This window comes from Pseudophryne corroboree, chromosome 1, assembly GCF_028390025.1.
Source record: "Pseudophryne corroboree isolate aPseCor3 chromosome 1, aPseCor3.hap2, whole genome shotgun sequence".
Classification (NCBI taxonomy): domain Eukaryota; kingdom Metazoa; phylum Chordata; class Amphibia; order Anura; family Myobatrachidae; genus Pseudophryne; species Pseudophryne corroboree.
The window spans coordinates 539,633,178-539,658,676 of NC_086444.1; the positions used below are offsets into that span (position 1 = coordinate 539,633,178).

The window sequence follows — 25,499 nt, forward strand, 5'->3', positions numbered from 1 at the left end:
CAAAATCTGATTAGTGGTGATCTGCGGAAAGACTTGTTAGCATATGAGCCCACTTTCCTTCCATTAGTGCATGTGAAACGTCATGCAGAACCTCTGGATTTGTGCAATTCCCCTACAAGTGCTTTTTAATTGGTGACCAGGCAGTAACTTGTGTGATATTTGTCCGAATGACATTGCTACTCTTCATGCTGAGGTACTGACTGCTAATTGTTACATTACAATTATTTAAATAAATGATGAACATAGTAAGTAAAAACAATTAGCTGTACATGTACCAGCAAAAGTATTTGTGGTACGTTTTACTTTCAGGTTGATCCATAATCCATGAATGCCAGGACGGCACGTTTGCTTTGGTATACAAATTCAACATTCAAAATGTTGACAATGAACACAGGGACACTGAGGTCAAACCCCGACATTCTGACATGTTTAAGAAATTTAAAGCATTTTAACAGTGTTGGCTTTACAACTCAATGCCATCCTCCCAGACCTCATGGGTTTCACCTATTTAACGGTAGTCATTGGTCTAAAATAGATAGTTTTTTTTGTTAAGGAGTCCTCAAAACTTTTACCTCCAGAAGTAGAGTTAACCGATCACAGTTTTCTGAGTTTTGTTTTGAATGTTTCACAAACCCTTCAGAAAGGAAGGGGCCTATGGCGCTTGAACTCTGACCTCTTAAAGGAGGAAAGGGTCAGTCAGTCTTTTAGGGATTTTTTTCAGACACAGGAAACGCTGCTGGAGTCAGGTTGGAGCAGGTCGGAGGAAGTAAAGAAAAGGACTCAAGTCTCTTTAAGAGGCTAGTAGTCTGGAAAAACTTGATAAAGAGAAATGCCTACCATAGTCTGAGAAGGAAACTGGACTTCTTGATCTCTGAGCATGGAGAAGATGAGGAAATCTCCTGAGTGAGAAAAATACAACACAGCCGACTGGCATCCTTGGTTCTGGAAAGGGACTATGGGAAGTACTACTGACCAGATCCCCACCAGAGCTGTAGGAGGTTGGTCGAGGCAAGAGAGGTAAGGGGTCTGTATGATGCAGAGGGTGTCCTTCAGGAGGAGGAGGAGGAGGAGGAAAAGGAGGAGGAGGGCATCCTTGGTGTCATTAGATCCTATTACTAGATTATCTGAAATGTCACTTATCAGAGAAAAGATGGAGGGGTTTCTAAAGGGAGACACCTAGGCTTGTGGATCTTGATGGTTCTTTTGAATCTTTAGAGTGATATATTGGTGGAGGAAGTCAGAAGCAATTGTTTTCAGATATCCTGACTCTGCAACTGGTGGGCGTATCTAATGCGAGTCTGAATGAGGGAATACTCCTTCCCTCCATGAGGCAATCTGCCCTTATATTACTGTCAAAAGCTAAGGACCCAGCATGTATTGAAAATTGATGCCCATAGCCCTTCTCAATAAGGACAGGAAGATTTTGGCAAAAAAACTTTTCAAAAGGGTGATGGCATTTTCTGGGCATTTTCTCTCCACTTCTCAGCATTGCATGGTGAAGGGTCGAATAGCTCATGGGTGGCCACAGAGCAGTATCATTCTGAGAAATGGGGGAAGTATCTTCTGCCATTGGATCAATAATAAGTACTTATGGGCATTACTGGTAAGGTATGGTTTTCCACAACGGGTGGTGAATTGGCTTTGTGCAATACACTGTACAATAAGGTGGAAGCCTTCCAACTTGTAAATGGTTGGGTGGGGCCTTTTTTTTCTGTGGACTCAGGGGTTCGTCAGGGGTGCCCCTGAGCCCTCTCCTGTATGTATTTGCAATTGACCCCTTTGTCAGAAGGATAGAGAGCAGCACAGTAGGAGGAGTGCAGCAGGGTCCTCAGTTCCCGTTAAAGGTAGCAGCCTATGCTGATGATGTCAGTGTGTGAAGCAGACCAACTTATTTGTGATTACTCTGGGGTTTTGTGCTCCAAAGTAATGTATGACTATTATATGAGTGAAATATTTAGGTTAGGCCTATATGCCAGGATAACTTATAATAAGAATTTACTTACCGATAATTCTATTTCTCGGAGTCCGTAGTGGATGCTGGGGTTCCTGAAAGGACCATGGGGGAATAGCGGCTCCGCAGGAGACAGGGCACAAAAAAGTAAAGCTTTACTAGGTCAGGTGGTGTGCACTGGCTCCTCCCCCCATGACCCTCCTCCAGACTCCAGTTAGGTACTGTGCCCGGACGAGCATACACAATAAGGGAGGCATTTTGAATCCCGGGTAAGACTCATACCAGCCACACCAATCACACCGTACAACTTGTGATCTAAACCCAGTTAACAGTATGACAACAGAAAGGGCCTCTTAAAGATGGCTCCTTAACAATAACCCGAATTAGTTAACAATAACTATGTACAAGTATTGCAGATAATCCGCACTTGGGATGGGCGCCCAGCATCCACTACGGACTCCGAGAAATAGAATTATCGGTAAGTAAATTCTTATTTTCTCTATCGTCCTAAGTGGATGCTGGGGTTCCTGAAAGGACCATGGGGATTATACCAAAGCTCCCAAACGGGCGGGAGAGTGCGGATGACTCTGCAGCACCGAATGAGAGAACTCCAGGTCCTCCTTTGCCAGGGTATCAAATTTGTAAAATTTTACAAACGTGTTCTCCCCCGACCACGTAGCTGCTCGGCAGAGTTGTAATGCCGAGACCCCTCGGGCAGCCGCCCAAGATGAGCCCACCTTCCTTGTGGAGTGGGCTTTTACAGTTTTAGGCTGTGGCAGGCCTGCCACAGAATGTGCAAGTTGAATTGTGTTACAAATCCAACGAGCAATCGACTGCTTAGAAGCAGGTGCGCCCAACTTGTTGGGTGCATACAATATAAACAGCGAGTCAGATTTTCTGACTCCAGCCGTCCTTGCAATGTATATTTTTAAGGCTCTGACAACGTCCAACAACTTGGAGTCCTCCAAGTCGCTAGTGGCCGCAGGCACCACAATAGGTTGGTTCAGATGAAATGCTGATACCACTTTAGGGAGAAAATGCGGACGAGTCCGCAGTTCTGCCCTATCCGAATGGAAGATTAGATAAGGACTTTTATAAGATAAAGCCGCCAATTCAGATACTCTCCTGGCAGAGGCCAGGGCTAGTAACATAGTCACTTTCAATGTGAGATATTTCAAATCCACCTTTTTCAATGGTTCAAACCAATGGGATTTGAGGAAATCTAAAACTACATTTAGATCCCACGGTGCCACCGGAGGCACCACAGGAGGCTGTATATGCAGTACTCCCTTGACAAAAGTCTGGACCTCAGGGACAGAGGCCAATTCTTTTTGGAAGAATATTGACAGGGCCGAAATTTGAACCTTAATGGATCCCAATTTGAGACCCATAGATAATCCTGATTGCAGGAAATGTAGGAAACGACCCAGTTGGAATTCCTCCGTCGGAACCCTCCGATCCTCGCACCACGCTACATATTTTCGCCAAATGCGGTGATAATGTTTCACGGTGACTTCCTTCCGTGCCTTAATCAAGGTAGGAATGACTTCTTCTGGAATGCCTTTCCCTTTTAGGATCTGGCGTTCAACCGCCATGCCGTCAAACGCAGCCGCGGTAAGTCTTGAAAAAGACAGGGACCCTGCTGTAGCAGGTCCCTTCTCAGAGGTAGAGGCCACGGTTCGTCCGTGAGCATCTCTTGAAGTTCCGGATACCAAGTCCTTCTCGGCCAATCCGGAACCACTAGTATTGTTCTTACTCTTCTTTGCCGTATGATCTTCAATACCTTTGGTATGAGCGGCAGAGGAGGAAACACATACACTGACTGGTACACCCAAGGAGTTACCAGTGCGTCCACAGCTATTGCCTGTGGATCTCTTGACCTGGCGCAATATTTGTCCAGTTTCTTGTTGAGGCGAGACGCCATCATGTCTACAATTGGTCTTTCCCAACGGTCTATTAACATGTTGAAGACTTCTGGATGTAGACCCCACTCTCCCGGATGAAGATCGTGTCTGCTGAGGAAGTCTGCTTCCCAGTTGTCCACGCCCGGGATGAACACTGCTGACAGTGCTATCACGTGATTCTCCGCCCAGCGAAGAATCTTGGCAGCTTCTGCCATTGCACTCCTGCTTCTTGTGCCGCCCTGCCTGTTTACATGGGCGACCGCCGTGATGTTGTCCGACTGAATCAACACCGGCTTTCCTTGCAGGAGAAGTTCCGCCTGGCTTAGAGCATTGTAGATTGCTCTTAGTTCCAGAATGTTTATGTGAAGAGACTTTTCCAGACTCGTCCATACTCCCTGGAAGTTTCTTCCTTGTGTGACTGCTCCCCAGCCTCTCAGGCTGGCGTCCGTGGTCACCAGGATCCAATCCTGAATGCCGAATCTGCGGCCTTCTAATAGGTGAGCCTTCTGCAACCACCACAGAAGTGACACCCTTGTCTTTGGTGACAGGGTTATTCGCAGGTGCATCTGCAGATGCGACCCTGACCATTTGTCCAACAGATCCCTTTGGAATATTCTTGCATGGAATCTGCCGAATGGAATTGCTTCGTAAGAAGCCACCATTTTTCCCAGGACTCTTGTGCATTGATGTACTGACACTTTTCCTGGTTTTAGGAGGTTCCTGACCAGATCGGATAACTCCTTGGCTTTTTCCTCTGGAAGGAAAACCTTTTTCTGAACCGTGTCCAGAATCATTCCTAGGAACAGCAGACGAGTTGTCGGGATTAAATGGGATTTTGGAATATTCAGAATCCACCCGTGTTGTCTTAGCACCTCTTGAGATAGTGCTAAAGCTGTCTCCAGCTGTTCTCTGGACCTTGCCCTTATTAGGAGATCGTCCAAGTATGGGATAACTAATACGCCTTTTCTTCGAAGAAGAATCATCATCTCGGCCATTACCTTGGTAAAGACCCGAGGCGCCGTGGACAATCCGAACGGCAGCGTCTGAAACTGATAGTGACAGTTTTGAACAATGAACCTGAGGTACCCCTGGTGTGCGGGGTAAATCGGAACGTGTAGATACGCATCCTTGATGTCCAAGGATACCATAAAGTCCCCTTCTTCCAGGTTCGCTATCACTGCTCTGAGTGACTCCATCTTGAACTTGAACTTTTTTATGTAGAGGTTCAAGGACTTCAGATTTAGAATAGGCCTTACCGAGCCATCCGGCTTCGGTACCACAAATAGAGTGGAATAATACCCCTTTCCTTGTTGTAATAGGGGTACTTTGACTATCACCTGCTGAGCGTACAGCTTGTGAATGGCTTCCAACACCCTCTCCCTTTCGGAAGAGACGGTTGGTAAGGCAGACTTCAGGAAACGATGAGGAGGATCCGTCTCTAATTCCAACCTGTACCCCTGAGATATTATCTGCAGGATCCAGGGGTCTACCTGCGAGTGAGCCCACTGCGCGCTGTAATTTTTGAGACGGCCCCCCACTGTCCCCGAGTCCGCTTGAGAGGCCCCAGCGTCATGCTGAGGTTTTTGCAGGAGCCGGGGAGGGCTTCTGTTCCTGGGAAGGAGCTGCCTGTTGGTGTCTCTTCCCTCTTCCTCTGCCTCGTGGCAGGTACGACAAGCCCTTTGCTCTCTTATTTTTGTAGGAGCGAAAAGGCTGCGGTTGAAAGGTCGGTGCCTTTCTCTGTTGGGGAGTGACTTGAGGTAAAAAAGTGGATTTCCCGGCAGTAGCCGTGGCCACCAAGTCTGATAGACCAACTCCAAATAACTCCTCCCCTTTATACGGCAAAACCTCCATGTGACGTTTTGAATCCGCATCGCCTGTCCACTGTCGTGTCCATAAGGCTCTTCTGGCTGAAATGGACATAGCACTCACCCGAGATGCCAGTGTGCAAATATCCCTCTGTGCATCACGCATATAGATAAATGCATCCTTTATTTGTTCTAACGACAGTAAAACATTGTCCCTATCTAGGGTATCAATATTTTCAATCAGGGATTCTGACCAAACTACTCCAGCACTGCACATCCAGGCAGTTGCTATAGCTGGTCGTAGTATAACACCTGCATGTGTGTATATATTCTTTTGAATAACTTCCATCTTTCTATCTGATGGATCCTTAAGTGCGGCCGTCTCAGGAGAGGGTAACGCCACTTGTTTGGATAAGCGTGTGAGCGCCTTGTCCACCTTAGGGGGTGTTTCCCAGCGCGCCCTAACCTCTGGCGGGAAAGGGTATAATGCCAATAACTTTTTTGAAATTATCAACTTTTTATCAGGAGCAACCCACGCTTCATCACACACGTCATTTAATTCTTCTGATTCAGGAAAAACTGTTTGTAGTTTTTTCACACCATACATAATACCCTGTTTTACGGTATCTGTAGTATCAGCTAAATGTAACGTCTCCTTCATTGCCAAAATCATATAACGTGTGGCCCTACTGGAAAATACGTTTGAATTTCTACCGTCGTCACTGGAATCAGTGCCCGTGTCTGGGTCTGTGTCGACCGACTGAGGCAAAGGGCGTTTTACAGCCCCTGACGGTGTTTGAGGCGCCTGGACAGGCATTAATTGATTGTCCGGCCGCCTCATGTCCTCAACTGACTGTTTAAGGGAAGATAAACCATCACGTAATTCCACAAATAAAGGCATCCATTCTGGTGTCGACCCCCTGGGGGGTGACATCTGCATATTTGGCAATTGCTCCGCCTCCACACCAATATCGTCCTCATACATGTCGACACCACGTACCGACACACACCGCAAACTCACAGGGAATGCTCTAATGAAGACAGGACCCACTAGCCCTTTTGGGGAGACAGAGGGAGAGTCTGCCAGCACACACCACAAAGCGCTATATATACAAGGGATATCCTTATATTAAGTGCTCCCTTATAGCTGCTTTAATATATATATATATAGCCATTAATGTGCCCCCCCTCTCTGTTTTACCCTGTTTCTGTAGTGCAGTGCAGGGGAGAGACCTGGGAGCCGTTCTGACCAGCGGAGCTGTGACAGAAAATGGCGCCGTGTGCTGAGGAGATAGGCCCCGCCCCTTTTTCGGCGGGTTCTTCTCCCGCTATTTTTCCAGTCAGGCAGGGGTTAAATATCTCCATATAGCCCCTATGGGCTATATGTGAGGTATTTTTAGCCTTGTATAAGGTTTATATTTGCCTCTCAGAGCGCCCCCCCCCAGCGCTCTGCACCCTCAGTGACTGCCCAGTGAAGTGTGCTGAGAGGAAAATGGCGCACAGCTGCAGTGCTGTGCGCTACCTTATGAAGACTGAGGAGTCTTCAGCCGCCGGTTTCCGGACCTCTTCACGCTTCAGCATCTGCAAGGGGGTCGGCGGCGCGGCTCCGGGACCGGACTCCACGGCTGGGCCTGTGTTCGATCCCTCTGGAGCTAATGGTGTCCAGTAGCCAAGCAGCAAATCCACTCTGCATGCAGGTGAGTTTACTACTTTCCCCCTAAGTCCCACGTTGCAGTGATCCTGTTGCCAGCAGGACTCACTGTAAAGAAAAAAACCTAAACTAAACTTTCTCTAAGCAGCTCTTTAGGAGAGCCACCTAGATTGCACCCTTCTCGTTCGGGCACAAAATCTAACTGGAGTCTGGAGGAGGGTCATGGGGGGAGGAGCCAGTGCACACCACCTGACCTAGTAAAGCTTTACTTTTTTGTGCCCTGTCTCCTGCGGAGCCGCTATTCCCCCATGGTCCTTTCAGGAACCCCAGCATCCACTTAGGACGATAGAGAAATATACCCTAACGTTCTTGTAGGAATTAAAAAATGCCACTTGGTGGCATACCTTCTAATTTTGGTAGAGGTCCTACCAAACACCATGCACTACTGATGTCAAAAGATAGTTTCTATAGGAGATAATGTGGAGAATGCACTAGGATGTGAGAATGAGGAAGTGAGATATTTTGTGAGGGTTCTCCAGTTTTTATTAAAGTGGCAATCATTACATCGGAAAATCAAGCTGGTTTTGCCATGTAAAGTATTGCCACTTTAGAGAAACAGAACTCCCACAAAATCTCTCAGTTCCTGATTCTCACACCATAATACATCCTCTCATGATTTAAAATCAGTTTTCCACTGTAGTGACCTCTATGCATGAAGAGGTTAATAAATTTGGCCTTTTGATATCTTCTAGTCGCGAAAAATAAGAAAAAAAGGATATATAAACTACACTGAAGTTTTAGCATTAAAGAAATTAATCTCATGTTGTGGCTTATACCTAAAACATACTGTACGTATGGTGTAATTTTTAGCATTACTGCCTCAGAGCATTGAGGTCATGGGTTCGATTTCCACCATGGAACTGTGTGCAGTTTTTATATTCTCTCCGTACTTGCATGGTTTTCCTCCGGGTGCTCCCATGGTTAATTGGCTCCCAACAAAAATAAAAATGAACCAGTTTGTGTTAAGTGTGTGCATGTAGTAGGGAATTTAGACTGTAAGCTTCACCGGGCAGGGACTGATGTGAATGGCCAAATATTCTCTGTAAAGCGCAACGTAAATAAGATTTTACTTACCGGTAAATCTATTTCTCGTAGTCCGTAGAGGATGCTGGGGACTCCGTAAGGACCATGGGGATAGACGGGCTCCGCAGGAGACATGGGCACTTTAAGAAAGAATTTAGTTCCTGGTGTGCACTGGCTCCTCCCTCTATGCCCCTCCTCCAGACCTCAGTTAGAGAAACTGTGCCCAGAGGAGATGGACAGTACGAGGAAAGGATTTTGTTAATCCAAGGGCAAGATTCATACCAGCCACACCAATCACACCGTATAACTTGTGATAAACTACCCAGTTAACAGTATGAAAACAACATATCATCAGTTCAAGACCGATGCAACTATAACATAACCCTTATTGAAGCAATTACTATATACAAGTATTGCAGAAGAAGTCCGCACTTGGGACGGGTGCCCAGCATCCTCTACGGACTACGAGAAATAGATTTACCGGTAAGTAAAATCTTATTTTCTCTAACGTCCTAGAGGATGCTGGGGACTCCGTAAGGACCATGGGGATTATACCAAAGCTCCCAAACGGGCGGGAGAGTGCGGATGACTCTGCAGCACCGATTGAGCAAACATGAGGTCCTCCTAAGCCAGGGTATCAAACTTGTAGAATTTTGCAAAAGTGTTTGAACCCGCCCAAGTAGCAGCTCGACACAGCTGTAGTGCCGAGACCCCCCGGGCAGCCGCCCAAGAAGAGCCCACCTTCCTAGTGGAATGGGCCTTGACCGATTTTGGTAACGGCAAACCAGCCGTAGAATGCGCTTGCTGAATCGGGTTACAAATCCAGCGAGCAATAGTTTGCTTTGAAGCAGGGGCACCAATCTTGTTGGATGCATACAGGACAAACAGCGCTTCAGTTTTCCTGACTCTAGCCGTTCTGGCTACGTACATTTTTAAAGCCCTGACCACATCAAGTAACTCGGAATCCTCCAAGTCACGTGTAGCCACAGGCACCACAATAGGTTGGTTCATATGAAAAGATGAAACCACTTTTGGCAGAAATTGTGAACGGGTCCGCAATTCTGCTCTATCCATATGGAAAACCAAATAGGGGCTTTTATGTGACAAAGCCGCTAATTCAGACACTCGCCTAGCTGAAGCCAAGGCTAATAACATGACCACCTTCCACGTGAGATATTTCAACTCCACCGTTTTAAGTGGTTCAAACCAGTGTGACTTTAGGAAACTTAACACCACGTTAAGATCCCAAGGTGCCACCGGAGGCACAAAAGGAGGCTGAATATGCAGCACTCCCTTTTCAAAAGTCTGAACTTCTGGGAGAGAAGCCAATTCTTTTTGAAAGAAAATGGATAGGGCCGAAATCTGGACCTTAATGGAACCTAATTTAAGGCCCAAATTCACTCCAGTTTGTAGGAAGTGAAGGAGACGACCCAGATGGAATTCTTCCGTAGGAGCATTCTTGGTCTCACACCAAGAAACATATTTTCGCCATATACGGTGATAATGTTTTGCTGTTACTTCCTTCCTAGCCTTTATCAGCGTAGGGATAACCTCAACCGGAATGCCTTTTTATGCTAGGATCCGGCGTTCAACCGCCATGCCGTCAAACGCAGCCGCGGTAAGTCTTGGAACAGACAGGGTCCCTATTGCAACAGGTCCTGTCTTAGAGGAAAAGGCCACGGATCTTCTGTGAGCAGTTCCTGCAGATCTGGATACCAGGTCCGTCTTGGCCAATCTGGAACAATGAGGATTGTTCTCACTCCTTTTCTTCTTATTATCCTCAACACCTTTGGTATGAGAGAAAGAGGAGGAAATACATAGACTGACCGGAACACCCACGGTGTCACTAGGGCGTCTACCGCTACTGCCTGAGGGTCTCTTGACCTGGCGCAATACCTTTGTAGCTTTTTGTTGAGGCGGGACGCCATCATGTCTATCTGTGGCAGTTCCCACCGACTCACAATCTGTGCGAAGACTTCTGGATGAAGTCCCCACTCTCCCGGGTGTAGGTCGTGTCTGCTGAGGAAGTCTGCTTTCCAGTTGTCCACTCCTGGAATGAACACTGCTGACAGTGTGCTTACATGATTCTACGCCCAGCGAAGAATTCTGGTGGCTTCCGCCATTGCCACTCTGCTCCTTGTGCCGCCTTGGTGGTTTACATGAGCCACTGCGGTGATGTTGTCTGACTGGATCAGACCTGGTCGGTCGCGAAGTAAGGTCTCCGCTTGACGTAGGGCGTTGTATATGGCCCTTAGCTCCAGGATGTTGATGTGAAGACAAGTCTCTTGACTTGACCAAAGACCCTGGAAATTTCTTCCCTGTGTGACTGCTCCCCAACCTCGGAGGCTTGCGTCCGTGGTCACCAGGATCCAGTCCTGAATGCCGTATCTGCGGCCCTCAAGAAGGTGAGCACTCTGCAGCCACCACAGTAGTGACACCCTGGCCCTGGGGGACAGGGTGATCAACCGATGCATCTGAAGATGTGACCCGGACCACTTGTCCAGTAGGTCCCAGTGGAAAGTCCTCGCATGGAACCTGCCGAAGGGAATGGCCTCGTATGACGCCACCACCTTTCCCAGGACTCGAGTGCAATGATGCACTGACACCGGTCAAGAACCTATTGAAACCAAAACAGGAGTCATGAGTTCCTGGGCCTTCTCTATCGGGAGATAAACCCTCTTCTGGTCCGTGTCCAGAATCATGCCCAAGAAGGGCAGACGAGTCGTAGGAACAAACTGCGACTTTGGAATATTGAGAATCCAGCCGTGTTGCTGTAACACTTTCAGTGAAAGAGATACGCTGTTCAGCAACTGCTCTCTTGCTTTTATGAAGAGATCGTCCAAGTACGGGATAATTGTGACACCTTGCTTCCGCAGGAGCACCATCATTTCCGCCATTACCCTGGTGAAAATCCTCGGGGCCGTTGAGAGACCAAACGGCAACGTCTGAAATTGGTAATGACAATCCTGTACCGCAAATCTTAGGTATGCCTGATGAGGTGGATATATGGGGACATGAAGGTACGCATCCTTTATGTCCAGTGACACCATAAAATCCCCCCCTTCCAGGCTTGCGATGACCGCTCTTAGCGATTCCATCTTGAACTTGAACCTTTTCAAGTATAGGTTCAGAGATTTTAAATTCAATATGGGTCTGACCGAACCGTCCCGTTTCGGGACTACAAACATGGTCGAACAATAACCCCTTCCCTGTTGAAGGAGGGGAACCTTGACCACCACCTGCTGAAGATACAATTTTTGTATTGCGATTAACACTATTTCCCTCTCTTGGGGGGAAGATGGTAGGGCCGATTTGAAATACCGGCGAGGAGGCACCTCTTCGAATTCCAGCTTGTAACCCTGAGACACAATTTCTATTGCCCAAGGATCCACCTGGGAGTGAACCCACATGTGGCTGAAATTCCGAAGACGTGCCCCCACAGGGCCCGGCTCCGCCAGTGGAGCCCCAGCGTCATGCGGTGGATTTTGTAGAGGCCGGGGAGGACTTCTGTTCCTGGGAACTAGCTGCGTTGTGCAGCTTCTTTCCTCTGCCCCCACCTCTGGCAAGAAAGGAGGCACCTCGGACTTTCTTGTTTCTTTGTGAACGAAAGGACTGCATTTGATAATGCAGTGCTCTCTTAGGCTGTGAGGGAACATAAGGCAAAAAATTTGACTTTCCAGCTGTAGCTGTGGAGACCAGGTCCGAGAGACCTTCCCAGAACAATTCCTCACCCCTGTAAGGTAAAACCTCCATATGCCTTTTTGAGTCGGCATCACCTGTCCATTGCCGAGTCCACAGGACCCTTCTGGCAGAAATCGACATAGCGTTTATTCTAGAACCCAGTAGACTAAGGTCTCTTTGAGCATCTTTCATATATAGGACAGCGTCTTTTATATGCCCCAGGGTCAATAATACAGTATCCTTATCTAGGGTATCCAATTCCTCAGATAAGGTATCCGTCCATGCCGCTACAGCACTACACACCCAGGCCGACGCAATTGCCGGTCTTAGTAAGGTACCCGAATGTGTATAAATGGACTTCAGGGTAACCTCCTGTTTGCGATCAGCAGCATCTTTGAGGGTAGCCGTATCCTGGGACGGCAGGGCTACCTTTTTGGATAAGAGTGTTAAAGCTTTGTCCACCCTAGGGGAGGATTCCCATCGTAGCCTATCCGTTGACGGGAAAGGATACGCCATAAGAATCCGTTTGGAAATCTGCATTTTCTAATCTGGAGATTCCCAAGCTTTTTCACATAACTCATTCAGTTCGTGTGAGGGGGGAAAAGTTACCTCAGGCTTCTTTCCCTTATACATATACACCCTCGTGTCAGGGACAGGGGTTTCCTCTGTGATGTGAAAAACATCCTTTATTGCTATAATCATATATCGAAGGGATTTAGCCAAATTTTGGCTGTAACTTTGCATCATCGTAATCAACACTGGAGTCAGAATCCATGTCGGTATCTGTGTCAACAATTTGGCATAGTGGGCGCTTATGAGACCCTGACGGTCCCTGCGACAGAGGGTCAGGTACGGGTTGAGACCCTGACTGTCCCAATGCATCAGCCTTGTCCAATCTTTTATGCAAGGAATTAACATTATCATTTAAAACCTTCCACATATCCATCCAATCAGGTGTCGGCGGAGACACCACATTCATTTGCTCCCGCTCCTCTCCCACATAGCCTTCCTCATCAGACATGTCGACACAAGTGTACCGACACACCACACACACACAGGGAATGTCCCTTCTGAAGACAGTTCCCCCACAAGGCCCTTTGGAGAGACAGAGAAAGAGTATGCCAGCACACACCCCAGCGCTATAATATCCCAGGAATAACACAGTAACTTAATGTTAACCCAGTAGCTGCTGTATGTATAGTTTTTTGCGCCTAATTATGTGCCCCCCCCCCCCCCCCCCCTCTCTTTTCAACCCTCTTCTACCGTGTATCAGCAGTGGAGAGTCCGGGGAGCTTCCTCTCAGCGGTGCTGTGGAGAAAAAATGGCGCTGGTGAGTGCTGAGGGAGAAGCCCCGCCCCCTCGACGGCGGGCTTCTGTCTCGCTTATACAGTAATTTTGGTGGGGGCTCATACATATATACAGTGCCCAGCTGTATATATATATGTGTACTTTTGCCAACATGAGGTCCCAAATGCTGCCCAGGGCGCCGCCGCCCCCCCCCCCCCCCCCCCTGCACCTTTACAGTGACCGGAGTATGTGAGGTGTGTGGAGCAATGGCGCACAGCTGCAGTGCTGTGCGTTACCTCTAGTGAAGAACATGAAGTCTTCTGCCGCCTGTGAAGTCTTCTTTTCTTCTCATACTCACCCGGCTTCTATCTTCCGGCTCTGCGAGGGGGGCGGCAGCGCGGCTCTGGGACGGACGGCGAGGGTGAGATCCTGCGTACCAGTCCCTCTGGAGCTAATGGTGTCCAGTAGCCTAAGAAGCAGGACCTATCTTCAGAGAGTAGGGCTGCTTCTCTCCCCTCAGTCCCTCGATGCAGGGAGTCTGTTGCCAGCAGAGCTCCCTGAAAATAAAAAACCTAACAAAATACTTTCTATCAGTAAACTCAGGAGAGCTCACTGAAAAGCACCCAGCTACTCTGGGCACAGTATCAAACTGGGGTCTGGAGGATGGGCATAGAGGGAGGAGTCAGTGCACACTAGGAACTAAATTATTTCTTAAAGTGCCCATGTCTCCTGCGGAGCCCGTCTATCCCCATGGTCCTTACGGAGTCCCCAGCATCCTCTAGGACGTTAGAGAAATATATGTGCGCTATAAAAATAACTGGTAATACATACAGTAAATCAGATACTGAAGTTTTCTAAATGGCTAAAGGCAGGGGTCAGGGAACTTTTTTACCTTTTACCCCAAAATATACTTAGATAAGCCGACGTCACCCCCTTGATTTGAAAGGAAGGAAATATATTATTGTGCATATATACTGGTTATCACTGTTTATATGGCAATTATGAGATGCTGTGTGCACACTCACACACATACACAATGTATGTATGTATGTATGTATGTATGTATGTATGTATGTATGTATGTATGTATGTATGGGGGGGGGGGGGGGGGAACTTTTAGGAGACAGATGGTCACATCCTCACCTCAGTAATGTCAGTGGGAATTTCCCACTGTTATGTAGGCCACTGTCTGATCCTGCGGAACTCAGTCAGCAGTCAGCCACAGAACACTTCAAGTTCTGTGTGTGGGTTGGCGGGTCGCGGACGGAAGGACAGGACAGCGCAGGACAGGCAGGCATGAGGGAGCGCTGTGTGACGTCAGCATGTCACAATGTGGCCAGGAACACAGCACAGGGCTGCCAGGAGCACAGCGCAGGGCGGGCAGGAGGGAGTGCGGTGTGCCATCAGCACGTCACATCGCGAGCAAACCGGTGCTGGACGGGGCTGTGTCTCGGCAGCGCGACCGTTCATTACCCCCAGGAATTTCACTTTTACTCCATTTTGGGTAATTTACACCTGTTCCCTGACCACTGGCTTAAGGAATAGATAGAAAACATTTCTTTGCATCAAATGCAGGTAAGCGTATAAAGAATTCAACTTACCCTGGCAGGCCAGTGAGGGTACCCTTTCATCTTGGCAAAGATTAAATCCCCAGGTTTGTAATCACGTGTCATTTTTTTGGATCAGTAAACAAAGCAATGGACAACAAACACCACAACTCTTCCAAGTCTGGACTTTTTATGATCTACATTAAGGAAACAGAAAGTTTGAATGAATAACTTTTCATTTAATAGGTTTAACATGCGTTTTGTGTAGACCCACAAAAAGAACAAACAAAATCCAAAAATGACTGACTATATAAGACCAAATGCACAACTAACTTAGAGTGCAGATACACTTTGCAATCATCACCTCAATCAGTTGTTTATCTGTTGATCAGGCAAATAATTATACAGTGTTTGGTGCAGCCAATTATTGGTCTGTTGGGCATTCAAATTTTCCAAGATACCAGACAGATAATTTGTGCTTGGATCTGACAATGAATATACTCACCATCAGACAGACAGGCCAATTATCTGACAGTGTATGGCAATGTCGACTATTCTCACAGTGTATTGTTGGTATTATATTCGTCTTTAATGCCCAGATTTATCAAGTCTTGGAGAGTGATAAACATTAAAAATGATTGCTTTATATGCTGCAGACTACGAATTTTGTGACTGTGATAGTGACACCAAATTTATTGTAAAATATTAGAAATATCACGAATACTCAAAATATATACTGGTATATTTAGATAAATCTAGATGTAACATACTGTAAGTCATCCCAATTTTAACATCACAGTTTATTATTTTGACTATAGTGGTCATAAAAATGAAATGGGTAAATAATAAGAATTTACTCACCGGTAATTCTATTTCTCGTAGTCCGTAGTGGATGCTGGGAACTCCGTAAGGACCATGGGGAATAGCGGGCTCCGAAGTAGGCTGGGCACTCTAGAAAGATTTATGACTACCTGGTGTGCACTGGCTCCTCCCACTATGACCCTCCTCCAAGCCTCAGTTAGGACACTGTGCCCGGACGAGCTGACATAATAAGGAAGGATTTTGAATCCCGGGTAAGACTCATACCAGCCACACCAATCACACCGTACAACTCGTGATACTATATCCAGTTTGACAGCATGAAAACAACTGAGCCTCTCAACAGATGGCTCAACAATAACCCTTTAGTTAGCAATAACTATTTACAAGTATTGCAGACAATCCGCACTTGGGATGGGCGCCCAGCATCCACTACGGACTACGAGAAATAGAATTACCGGTGAGTAAATTCTTATTTTCTCTGACGTCCTAGTGGATGCTGGGAACTCCGTAAGGACCATGGGGATTATACCAAAGCTCCCAAACGGGCGGGAGAGTGCGGATGACTCTGCAGCACCGAATGAGAGAACTCCAGGTCCTCCTCAGCCAGGGTATCAAATTTGTAGAATTTTGCAAACGTGTTTGCCCCTGACCAAGTAGCTGCTCGGCAAAGTTGTAAAGCCGAGACCCCTCGGGCAGCCGCCCAAGATGAGCCCACCTTCCTTGTGGAATGGGCATTTACAGATTTTGGCTGTGGCAGGCCTGCCACAGAATGTGCAAGCTGAATTGTACTACAAATCCAGCGAGCAATAGTCTGCTTAGAAGCAAGAGCACCCAGCTTGTTGGGTGCATACAGGATAAACAGCGAGTCAGATTTTCTGACTCCAGCCGTCCTGGAAACATATATTTTCAGGGCCCTGACAACGTCTAGCAACTTGGAGTCCTCCAAATCCCTAGTAGCCGCAGGCACCACAATAGGCTGGTTCAGGTGAAACGCTGACACCACCTTAGGGAGAAACTGGGGACGAGTCCTCAATTCTGCCCTATCCATATGGAAAATCAGATAAGGGCTTTTACATGATAAAGCCGCCAATTCTGACACTCGCCTGGCTGAAGCCAAGGCCAATAACATGACCACTTTCCACGTGAGATATTTTAGATCCACGGTTTTTAGTGGCTCAAACCAATGTGATTTTAAGAAACTCAACACCACGTTGAGATCCCAAGGTGCCACAGGAGGCACAAACGGGGGTTGAATATGCAGCACTCCTTTCACAAATGTCTGAACTTCAGGTACTGAAGCTAGTTCTTTTTGAAAGAAAATCGACAGAGCCGAGATCTGTACTTTAATGGAGCCCAGTTTTAGGCCCATATTCACTCCTGCTTGCAGGAAATGCAGAAATCGACCTAGTTGAAATTCCTCTGTTGGGGCCTTTTTGGCCTCGCACCATGCAACATATTTCCGCCATATGCGGTGATAATGATTTGCCGTAACATCTTTCCTGGCTTTAATAAGCGTAGGAATGACTTCTTCCGGAATACCCTTTTCCTTCAGGATCCGGCGTTCAACCGCCATGCCGTCAAACGCAGCCGCGGTAAGTCTTGGAACAGACAGGGCCCCTGCTGTAGCAGGTCCTGTCTGAGCGGCAGAGGCCACGGGTCCTCTGAGATCATCTCTTGAAGTTCCGGGTACCACGCTCGTCTTGGCCAATCCGGAACCACTAGAATTGTGTTTACTCCTCGCTTTCTTATTATTCTCAATACCTTTGGTATGAGAGGCAGAGGAGGGAACACATAAACCGACTGGTACACCCACGGTGTCACTAGAGCGTCCACAGCTATCGCCTGAGGGTCCCTTGACCTGGCGCAATATCTTTTTAACTTTTTGTTGAGGCGGGACGCCATCATGTCCACCTGTGGTTTTTCCCAACGGTTTACCAGCATCTGGAAGACTTCTGGATGAAGTCCCCACTCTCCCGGGTGGAGGTCGTGTCTGCTGAGGAAGTCTGCTTCCCAGTTGTCCACTCCCGGAATGAACACTGCTGACAGTGCTAGTACATGATTCTCCACCCATCGGAGAATTCTTGTGGCTTCTGCCATTGACATCCTGCTTCTTGTGCCTCCCTGTCGATTTACATGGGCGACTGCCGCGATGTTGTCTGACTGGATCAGCACCGGCTGGTGTAGGAGCAGGGATTTTGCTTGACTTAGGGCATTGTAAATGGCCCTTAGTTCCAGAATATTTATGTGGAGGGAAGTCTCCTGACTCGACCATAGTCCTTGGAAGTTTCTTCCCCATGTGACTGCCCCCCAGCTTCGAAGGCTGGCATCCGTGGTCACCAGGACCCAGTCCTGTATGCCGAACCTGCGGCCCTCTAGAAGATGGGCACTCTGCAGCCACCACAGTAGACACCCTGGTTCTTGGAGACAGGGTTATTAAGCGATGCATCTGAAGATGCGATCCGGACCATTTGTCCAATAGGTCCCACTGAAAGATTCTGGCATGGAACCTGCCGAAGGGAATTGCTTCGTAAGAAGCTACCATCTTTCCCAGGACCCGCGTGCAGTGATGCACCGATACCTGTTTTGGTTTCAGGAGGTCTCGGACTAGAGATGACAACTCCCTGGCTTTCTCCTCCGGGAGAAACACTTTTTTCTGGACTGTATCCAGAATCATACCCAGGAACAGTAGCCGTGTCGTCGGAACCAGCTGCGACTTTGGGATATTCAGAATCCAGCCGTGCTGGTGCAGCACTTCCTGAGATAGTGCTACTCCCACCAACAACTGTTCCTTGGATCTCGCCTTTATTAGGAGATCGTCCAAGTACGGGATAATTAAAACTCCCTTTTTTCGAAGGAGTATCATCATTTCCGCCATAACCTTGGTAAATACCCTCGGTGCCGTGGACAGTCCAAACGGCAGCGTCTGGAATTGGTAATGGCAATCCTGTACCACAAATCTGAGGTACTCCTGGTGAGGATGGTAAATGGGGACATGCAAGTAAGCATCCTTGATGTCCAGGGATACCATGTAATCCCCCTCGTCCAGGCTTGCAATAACCGCCCTGAGCAATTCCATCTTGAACTTGAATTTTTTTATGTATGTGTTCAAGGATTTCAAATTTAAAATGGGTCTCACCGAACCGTCCGGTTTCGGCACCACAAATAGTGTGGAATAGTAACCCCGGCCTTGTTGAAGTAGGGGTACCTTGATTATCACCTGCTGGGAATACAGCTTGTGAATTGCCGCTAGCACCGCCTCCCTGTCTGAGGGAGCAATCGGCAAGGCAGATTTTAGGAACCGGTGGGGTGGAGACGCCTCGAATTCCAGTTTGTACCCCTGAGATACTATTTGAAGGATCCAGGGATCCACCTGTGAGCGAGCCCACTGACCGCTGAAATTCTTGAGGCGGCCCCCCACCGTACCTGGCTCCGCCTGTGGAGCCCCACCGTCATGCGGCGGACTTGGAAGAAGAAGCGGGGGAGGACTTTTGCTCCTGGGAACCTGCTGTTTGTTGCAGCCTTTTTCCCCTACCTCTGCCTCTGGACAGAAAAGACCCGCCTTTTCCACGCTTGTTTTTCTGGGTCCGAAAGGACTGAACCTGATAAAACGGCGCCTTCTTAGGCTGTGAGGGGACATGGGGTAAAAATGCTGACTTCCCAGACGTTGCTGTGGAAACTAGGTCCGAGAGACCATCCCCAAATAATTCCTCACCCTTATAAGGCAAAACTTCCATGTGCCTTTTAGAATCTGCATCTCCTGTCCAGTGGCGAGTCCATAAGCCTCTCCTAGCAGAAATGGACAATGCACTTACTTTAGATGCCAGCCGGCAGATTTCCCTCTGTGCATCTCTCATATATAAGACTGAGTCTTTGATATGGTCTATGGTTAGCAGGATCGTGTCTCTGTCTAGTGTGTCAATATTTTCTGACAGTTTATCTGACCACGCGGCGGCAGCACTGCACATCCATGCTGACGCAACAGCTGGCCTAAGTATAATGCCTGAGTGTGTATATACAGACTTCAGGATCGCCTCCTGCTTTCTATCAGCAGGTTCCTTGAGGGCGGCCGTATCCGGAGACGGTAGTGCCACCTTTTTAGACAAACGTGTGAGCGCTTTATCCACCCTAGGAGGTGTTTCCCAACGTGACCTATCCTCTGGCGGGAAAGGGAACGCCATTAGTACCTTCTTAGGAATTACCAATTTTTTATCAGGGAAAGCCCACGCTTCTTCACACACTTCATTTAATTCATCTGATGGGGGAAAAACTACGGGTAGTTTTTTCTCCCCAAACATAATACCCTTTTTAGTGGTACCTGTATTTATATCAGAAATGTGTAACACCTCTTTCATTGCCTCAATCATGCAGTGAATGGCCTTAGTGGGCATCAGGTTAGACTCATCGTCGTCGACACTGGTGTCAGTATCAGTGTCGACATATGGGTCTGCGGTCTGAGGTAGCGGGCGTTTTAGAGCCCCTGATGACCTTTGAGACGCCTGGACAGGCACGAGCTGAGAAGTCGGCTGTCCCACATTTGGCATGTCGTCAAATTTCTTATGTAAGGAGTCTATACGTGCACTCATTTCTTTCCATAAGCTCATCCACTCAGGTGTCTGCCCCGCAGGGGGTGACATCCCTTCTAAAGGCATCTGCTCCGTCTCCACATCATTATCCTCATCAAACATGTCGACACAGCCGTACCGACACACACAAAGGGAATGCTCCAACAGAGGACAGGACCCACAAAAGCCCTTTGGGGGGACAGAGTGAGAGTATGCCAGCACACACCAGAGCGCTATATAATGCAGGGACTAACTGAGTTATGTCCCCTATAGCTGCTTTTTCTATATAAATGTATACTGCGCCTAAATTTAGTGCCCCTCCTCTCTTTTTTACCCTTTTCTGTAGTGTAGACTGCAGGGGAGAGCCAGGGAGCTTCCTTCCAGCGGAGCTGTGAGGGAAAAATGGCGCCAGTGTGCTGAGGGAGATAGCTCCGCCCCTTTTCCGCGGACTATTCTCCCGCTTTTTCCTATATTCTGGCAGGGGTATTTTCCACATATATAGCCTCTGGGGCTATATATTGTGGTATTTTTGCCAGCCAAGGTGTTATTATTGCTTCTCAGGGCGCCCCCCCCCCAGCGCCCTGCACCCTCAGTGACCGGAGTGTGAAGTGTGTGTGAGGAGCAATGGCGCACAGCAGCAGTGCTGTGCGCTACCTTGGTGAAGACTGATGTCTTCTGCCGCCTATTTTCCGGACCTCTTCTTGCTTCTGGCTCTGTAAGGGGGACGGCGGCGCGGCTCCGGGACCGAACACCAAGGCTGGGCCTGCGGTCGATCCCTCTGGAGCTAATGGTGTCCAGTAGCCTAAGAAGCCCAAGCTGGCTGCAAGCAGGCAGGTTCGCTTCTTCTCCCCTTAGTCCCTCGCTGCAGTGAGCCTGTTGCCAGCAGGTCTCACTGAAAATAAAAAACCTAATTTCTATACTTTCTTTCTAAAGGCTCAGGAGAGCCCCTAGTGTGCATTCAACCTCGGCCGGGCACAAAATCTAACTGAGGCTTGGAGGAGGGTCATAGTGGGAGGAGCCAGTGCACACCAGGTAGTCATAAATCTTTCTAGAGTGCCCAGCCTCCTTCGGAGCCCGCTATTCCCCATGGTCCTTACGGAGTTCCCAGCATCCACTAGGACGTCAGAGAAATGGGGTTAAGGAAAATATGATTTTGGTTACCTACCGGTAAATCCTTTTCTCGTAGTTCGTAGAGGATGCTGGGGTCCATATTAGTACCATGGGGTATAAACGGGTCCACCAGGAGCCATTGGCACTTTAAGAGTTTAAGAGTGTGGGCAGGCTCCTCCCTCTATGCCCCTCCTACCAGACAGTCTAGAAACTGTGCCCGAGGAGACGACATACTTCGAGGGAAGGAATTACACAGATAGTGGCGAGATTCATACCAGCTCACACAACAGGCAAACCCGGCCAACATGCCGGAACAATTCAGCAACAGGTGAAACAGTAAATAACGCAGAACTTATCTAGGAACCAGGTAACACTGATCTATAAAAAAAACAACGCAGGAAAACGAAGCGCTCGGCGGGCGCCCAGCATCCTCTACGGCAGGCTTTTTCAACCAGTGTGCCGTGGCACACTAGTGTGCCGCGACCAGATGCAAGGTGTGCCGCGGAGCCAAAGCAGCTTCCTGCACCTTCAGAGTGAACTGTTGGCCCAGGCTCTTCTTAGAGGATCAGTCATGCTCCGGCAGTGACCTATGCCTTGATGACGTGGCGGTGTGATATAGGTCACGGCCGCCGTGTCTCACCACCCAGCTAGCTCACCCACATGCATACACATCTTCCAGTTTCCGCCTGCATCCACAGCTTTCCTTGCCCACCCACATCCACACCTGCCTGACCGCCCGCTGCTCAGTATTCAGAGCACTCCACTATGAATAACCCCCGCCACTGAGGGACAGGGAGGAGGAGAGCTGACCGGTAGGTTCTAATATTTGTTATGTTATTTCTCTTGTGGGGAGCAATAGGATTTATGGGGGGAACAATGTGAATAATTCATGTGGGAAGCAATAGGATTTATGTGGGGAGAAATGTGTTTGATTTATGTGTGAGCAACATGATTTATGTGGGGAGCAACATGATTTATGTGGGGAGCAATGTGATTGTTTTTTCTGTGTAGGCCAATGTATGTGTGGATTTATTTATTTTGTACTGTGAGGGCCAATGTGAGTTTTTTGGGGTTTTTTCTGTGGGGAACTGATAGTGTGCCTTGGCAATTTTAAAATATTATTTGGTGTGCCGCGAGAAAAAAAGGTTGAAAATCATTGCTTTACGGACTACGAGAAAAGGATTTACCAGTAGGTAACCAAAATCCTATTTTCTCTTACGTCCTAGAGGATGCTGGGGTCCATATTAGTACCATGGGGATGTACCAAAGCTCCCAGTACGGGAGGGAGAGCGCGGAGGCTCCTGCAAAACTGCTTGAGGTCATCAGAGGCCAAAGTATCAAACTTGTAAAACTTGGCAAACGTGTTCGACCCAGACCAAGTAGCAGCTCGACAGAGTTGCACCGCCCAGACATCCCGGGCAGCCGCCTAGGAAGAGCCCACTTTACGAGTAGAGTGGGCCTTTATGGATTTTGGACACGGCAATCCTGCCGTGGAATAAGCATGCTGAATAGTGAACCTGATCCAGCGTGAAATCGACTGCTTAGAAGCAGGACATCAAATTTTCTTTGGATCATAGAGGACAAATGGAGTCACTTTTCCTGTGACGAGCCGCCCTATTCACGTAAATCTTCAAAGTTCTCACTACATCCAAGGCCTTTGAAGTAATTGAGGAGTCAGTAGCCACTGACACCACAATAGGTTGGTTGATGTGGAAAGCCGACACAACCTTAGGTAGGAACTGTGGACAAGTCCTAAGTTCCGCCCTATCTTCATGGAAGATCAGATAGGGACTTCTACAAGATAAAGCCCACAATTCCGACACTGCCTTCCACGTTAGAAACTTGAGATCGGCCTCCTGTAGAGGCTCAAACCAAGCCGACTGCAGGAACTGCAACACCCCATCCATATCCCACGGAGCCGTAGCCCATCCAGATCCCACAAAGCCGTAGGCGTCACACAAAGGGAGGCTGGATGTGCAGAACCCCTTTCAAAAAGGTCTGAACCTCAGGAAGAGCAGCCAACTGTTTTTGGAAGAAGATGGACAAAGCAGAGATCTGGACCTTGACAGAGCCCAGTCTCAGTCCCATATCCACCCCTGCTTGCAGGAAAAGGAGAAAAAACGTCCAAGTTGAAACTCCACCGCCGGAAACGTCTTGGCTTCACACCAAGAAACATATTTCTTCCAAATGCGATGGTAATGCTTAGACGTTACCCCCTTCCTGGCCTGTATCAGGGTAGGAATGACCTCACTCGGGATACCTTTCCGAGCTAAGATCTGGCGTTCAACCACCGTGCCGTCAAACGTAGCCGCGGTAAGTCTTGATAAGCGAACGGCCCCTGCAGAATCAGATCCTCCCGAAGAGGTAAAGGCCATGGATCTTCCAGCAGGAGATACAGTAGATCCGCATACCAAGCCCTCCTGGGCCAATCCGGAGCAATGAGGATTGCCAGGACCTTTGTTCTTCTCACGAGTTTAAGAACTCTTGTTATCAGAGGAAGTGGAGGGAACACATACACCGACTTGAACACCCACGGTGTTACCAGTGCGTCCACCGCCACTACCTGTGGGTCTCTTGACCTGGAACAGTACCTCCGTAGCTTCTTGTTGAGGCGTGAGACCATCATGTCTATGTGGGGAACCCCCCACCAACCAGTTACCTCCTCAAACACTTCCGGATGGAGTCCCCACTACCCTGGATGGAGATCATGTCTGCTGAGGAAGTCTGCTTCCCAGTTGTCCACGCCCGGAATGAAGATTGCCGACATTACCACCGCGTGCCTTTCTGCCCAGGTGAGGATCTTTGACACCTTCTGCCATGGCAGCCCTGCTTTTCGTTCCGCCTTGTCGATTTATGTAGGCCACTGTGGTCACATTGTCCGACTGCACCTGAACAGCCCGATGTTGTAGAAGGTGTGCTGCCTGCACAAGGGTGTTGTACACTGCCCTGAACTCCAAGATGTTTATCTGGAGTAGACTCTTGGTCCGACCAACGTCCCTGAAAGGTTCCCCCAGAGCGACTGCTCCCCAACCTCTTAGACTTACATCTGTGGTTACAAGGATCCAGTCTTGAATTCCGAACCTTTGCCCTTCCAGAAGGTGTGGAAGCTGCAGCCACCAGAGGAGTGAAATCCTGGCTTTCGGAGACAGGCGTATCCTCTTGTGCATGTGTAGGTGAGAGCCTCACCACTGGTCCAAGAGGTCCAGTTGAAAAGGGAGAGCATGAAACCTGCCGTACTGTAGAGCCTTGTAGGCGGCAACCATATTCCCCAGGAGGCGTATGCATTGATGAACCGATACCCGGGTAGGTCGTAGGACATCTCGGGCCATAGTTTGAATCAACAACGCTTTCTCCACCGGGATAAACACCCTCTGCACTTCCGTGTCGAGGATCATTCCCAGGAAAGACTTAATCTGGGTGTGAACTGGCTCCTCCCTCTATGCCCCTCCTCCAGACCTCAGTTATAGGAACTGTGCCCAGGAGAGACGGACATTCCGAGGAAAGATTTTTGTTTAAACTAAGGGCTACCAACATACCAGCCCACACCACAAACATACCGTACAACCAGAGTAACATTAAACCAGATAACAGTATGAATTAACAACAGCAACAAGCTGAAACAAGAAATACACAACCCGTGTATAAACTAATTTAACTAGCAAGAAAACACTGCAAGTAACAGTCCGCACTGGGATGGACGCCCAGCATCCTCTACGGACTAGGAGAAAAGGATTTATCGGTAAGTACCAAAATCCTATTTTCTCTTACGTCCTAGAGGATGCTGGGGACTCCAAAAGGACCCTGGGGTTTATACCAAAGCTCCGGAACGGGCGGGAGAGTGCGGACGACTCTGCAGCACCGACTGAGCAAACGCAAGGTCCTCATCAGCCAGGGTATCAAACTTATAGAACTTAGCAAAAGTGTTTGAACCCGACCAAGTAGCTGCTCGGCAAAGCTGTAACGCCGAGACGCCTCGGGCAGCCGCCCAAGATGAGCCCACTTTTCTGGTAGAATGGGCTTTTACTGACTTCGGCACCGGTAGTCCGGCCGAAGAATGAGCCTGCTGAATCGTACTACAAATCCAGCGTGCAATAGT

The 25,499-nt window shown here is 48.3% G+C and overlaps 1 protein-coding gene across 4 annotated transcripts in view; it reads right to left on the reverse strand.

The window, feature by feature from the left end:
• PSIP1 (PC4 and SRSF1 interacting protein 1) overlaps positions 1-25,499 on the reverse strand; it is a 369,617-nt gene that overhangs the window by 310,248 nt on the left and 33,870 nt on the right. For all 4 annotated transcript variants that reach the window (XM_063914078.1, XM_063914077.1, XM_063914076.1 and 1 more), the window contains exon 2: positions 14,964-15,106. In XM_063914078.1, the coding sequence (XP_063770148.1) occupies positions 14,964-15,035 (72 nt within the window). In that variant the 5' untranslated portion in view covers positions 15,036-15,106. The remainder of the gene's footprint in view (positions 1-14,963; positions 15,107-25,499) is intronic.